Genomic DNA, 3,399 nt, shown 5'->3' with positions numbered 1-3,399 from the left:
AATAGGTGGAATGGAATCAAATACATCAAACACCTGTTTGATGCCATTCCATTTGCTCCATTCCAACCATTATTATGAGCCGTCCTCCCCTCAGCAGCCTCCTGTGATTTCCATGTATCAGTTAGTTTGAGAAACAAAAGCGTGTGTAAAATAACATTTATTTTGTCTGAACCTCTCCTTGTCTGAGCTTCTTCACTCCTCTGTAGCTCAATTGGTAGAGCATGGCGCTTGTAACACCAGGGTAATGGGTTCAATCCCCGGGACCACCCATACGTAAAAATGTATGCGCACATGACTGTAAGTCGCTTTGGATAAAAGCGTCTGCTAAATTTACATTTACATTTTAGTCATTTAGCAGACGCTCTTATCCAGAGCGACTTACAGTTAGTGAGTGCATACATTATTATTATTTTTATTTTTTTGTTTATACCCCCCGTGGGAATCGAAACCCACAACCCTGGCGTTGCAAACGCCATGCTCTACCAGCTGAGCTACATCCCTGCCAGCCATTCCCTCCCCTACCCTGGACGACGCTGGGCCAATTGTGCGCCGCCCCATGGGTCTCCCGGTCGCGGCCGGCTACGACAGAGCATGGATTCGAACCAGGATCTCTAGTGGCACAACTAGCACTGCAATGCAGTGCCTTAGACCACTGCGCCACTCTGACAAATGGCATATTATATTATTATATTATAATTTCTGACCCTGTTGCAGTGACAAATCCTAATGTCCAGAAATGTTCCATCTTTGTGTTTTCTGTTTGTGTTAACAAGCTCAATATGTACAATGTCACTCACTGCGGTGACTTCCTCTATATCCCCATAAACCTTGCAGCACTCTGTTAGAGCCGGTGTCAGCTTGGTGACTATTATATGGTGCATCTGACTGATGTCAAATAAGAGATGATCAGGTAAACTGAATGAATTTGACTGCATATGAAAACACACTGACACTTTCTCCATGAAATATCTGTAATCTTTGATTATAAGAGGCAATACATTTGTACAGACACATGAACTTGATTACTTACTATACCAGGCCTGGACCCCAGTGTAAGAGCAGCCAAAGCACAGGTCCCCTCTATGGACAGAAATGTAATTCTACAGCTTTCATTTAACACTGTATTAACATTATGCTGACATTATCTTGATTAACTTTTTATTAATATTATTGGGGGACAATTAAGGTTGACAAGGTTGTGTCCATTCTGTGGAGAGAAAAAAGTAAACCTCTATGATTTAGCTTGCTTTCATTCTCTGGACAGAAATGACCAGCAGTCATGATGTGAGGGAGAAACACAAAATGCACACATTCACACAAACCCTTACAATATATATTTTACAGAGATTCAGGGCTAGATTCAATCTGGACCACGGAAGATCCACATTATAGTGCAATTTACATTTAAAGGCAATGTTAAATGCATTCGCTGAGACTGCATTCACGGTAAATGCTGCATATGTCAGCTCAATCGGAAATGACCTTAAAATGTCAAGCGTGCTATAACGCTGATCTTCCACAGTCCAGATTGAATCTAGGCCTCATTCATTCATGCTGGTTCAAAACAAGTGAAAGATAAAAGCATGTGTTACTAAATGTTAGTGTTTACTGGATCTGTGTGGGGGCCCCACCCTCCTAACAGAGCAGCAGATGAAGTGTTGTCTGAAGGCTGATCTGAAGGCCTTGTCCCTCAGGCCATAGATGAGGGAGCTCAGGCAGCGCGGCAGGATCAGCACCACTACGAAGTTGATAAAGCGCATTTGTGTGTAGATGGCTGGGGGCAGGTGGGCCAGCAGGGCCTCCAGCACCGCATACAGGAAGGACATGATGGACAGGCCCAGCTGGAGCGCATGCAGCAGCACGGTACGCATGGCCCGTTGTGCCGACCCAGGTTCAGAGGATGAGGCGGACCGGGCCTCCAGCATGATGGCCACGTAGGTGTAGACCAGCACAGCCGTTACTGTCACAAACAGCAGTGTATTCAGGGCCACACCCTTCTCCTGCTGCCACCCAGCTGTCTGCAGTTGCTCGAGGGTGCACAGCGCAGGTGACAAGAAGAAGGACGGCTCTGTGAGGAAGAGAGCACACACATCGATTAGCACGTCGATGACACCCAGCGCCCACACCAGCCCCACGGCCAGCTGGGTCCTCCCGGGCGTGGCCAGCTCACTGTGCCGCAGTGGGAAGCAGACGGCCGTGTACCTCTCCAGGGACATAACGGCCAAGTTGAGGGGGGCATTGGTGAAAGTGCAGGAAGACAGCAGCACCACGAAGGCACAGGCAGCACGGACCACAAACAGGTAGGAGACCCTCAGCACGTAGAGAACCAGGGCGATGGTCAGGTGGATGGTGTCATTGTACAGCATGTGGGCAAACAGGATGTAGCGGGCGGTGTGGCGGAATGAGGGTTTGCTCCACAGGGTGAACAGCATGGCCAGGTTGATGTAGATAAAGACCACGAGGGTCCCCAGCACCAGGAACATCTTGAAGATACGCTCCTCTGGGATGGCCAGCCGCATGGCCTGCAGCTGCACATGAGTCAGACTCAGAGACCCAGACACGTTGGCCATTTAGGCTCCTGTTGGAGGAAGATACAACCAGGGTGAGGAGGGGAGCTGAAACTGTACAGTATGTACAGTCAAATTCACACTGATGTTCAGGTTATCTGTGTGATGTTCAGGCTGACTGTAGATGCAGCTTACCGTAAAATGCACAACATGTCATTGGTAAATTGAGTTGACCTGAACTGCCTTTTCAATCCCTAATAAAAGCATCTATACCTGATGATAATGTTGTTCTTTATATCCAGCTGTGACACTGCAATGCTGCCCAATCTCACTGGAGGGTGCCAATAGAGTGGAAATATGATCTGCTGATCATGTCCCTTGTCTCAGGAACTAATCTGATTCAACTTAAAGCTAAACATGTATTGCAAAAGCTAGTAAAATCAAAATCAACTAAAATTAACCAAATTGAACAGAACATGTTAAAAGTGTATTGAAAACAGGTTATTAATCATTAGACAATGCAAAATCATTTAAATCCCTCTGTATCCTCACCTTGCAGCTTCCAGTGATACTGTGCCTCTGTCTCTCTCTGAGATGCCAGGTCCCCGTCTTCAGGTCTAAAAGGTGCATCCCTTTTAATGTGTTAGCTACTATAGTGTCACTCGCTGACGTTGACGTCACCCAACGCACCCAGAGACTGGGCCATGAGTAAAAACACATGACTGATGACCCCCAGATAACTCCAGCGTTAAGGGAGTTGAGCTCACTACTACTTCACTAAGGACACACTGAATAGGTGCTGAAGTTAAGGAGAGGAGAGATGGGCAGAAAATCTAAACGCCCTCAGTGTGTTTGCTCCTGTACTTCTAAAGCAGGCTTCCCCTACCACTCT

At 46.9% G+C, this 3,399-nt stretch overlaps 1 protein-coding gene across 1 annotated transcript; it reads right to left on the bottom strand.

Moving 5' to 3' along the window:
• Positions 1-1,598: 1,598 nt before the first annotated feature.
• LOC121578993 (odorant receptor 131-2-like) lies at positions 1,599-2,570 on the bottom strand. The gene has a single exon (XM_041893276.2). The coding sequence runs from the start codon at positions 2,568-2,570 to the stop codon at positions 1,599-1,601; it is 972 nt and encodes a 323-aa protein (XP_041749210.2).
• Between the last annotated feature and the right edge of the window lie 829 nt (positions 2,571-3,399).

The sequence above is a fragment of the Coregonus clupeaformis genome, chromosome 13 (genome assembly GCF_020615455.1).
Source record: "Coregonus clupeaformis isolate EN_2021a chromosome 13, ASM2061545v1, whole genome shotgun sequence".
Taxonomy (NCBI): Eukaryota; Metazoa; Chordata; class Actinopteri; order Salmoniformes; family Salmonidae; genus Coregonus; species Coregonus clupeaformis.
Note: the sequence above shows the minus strand (reverse complement) of the source record. Positions and strands in the feature narration are given on the sequence as shown.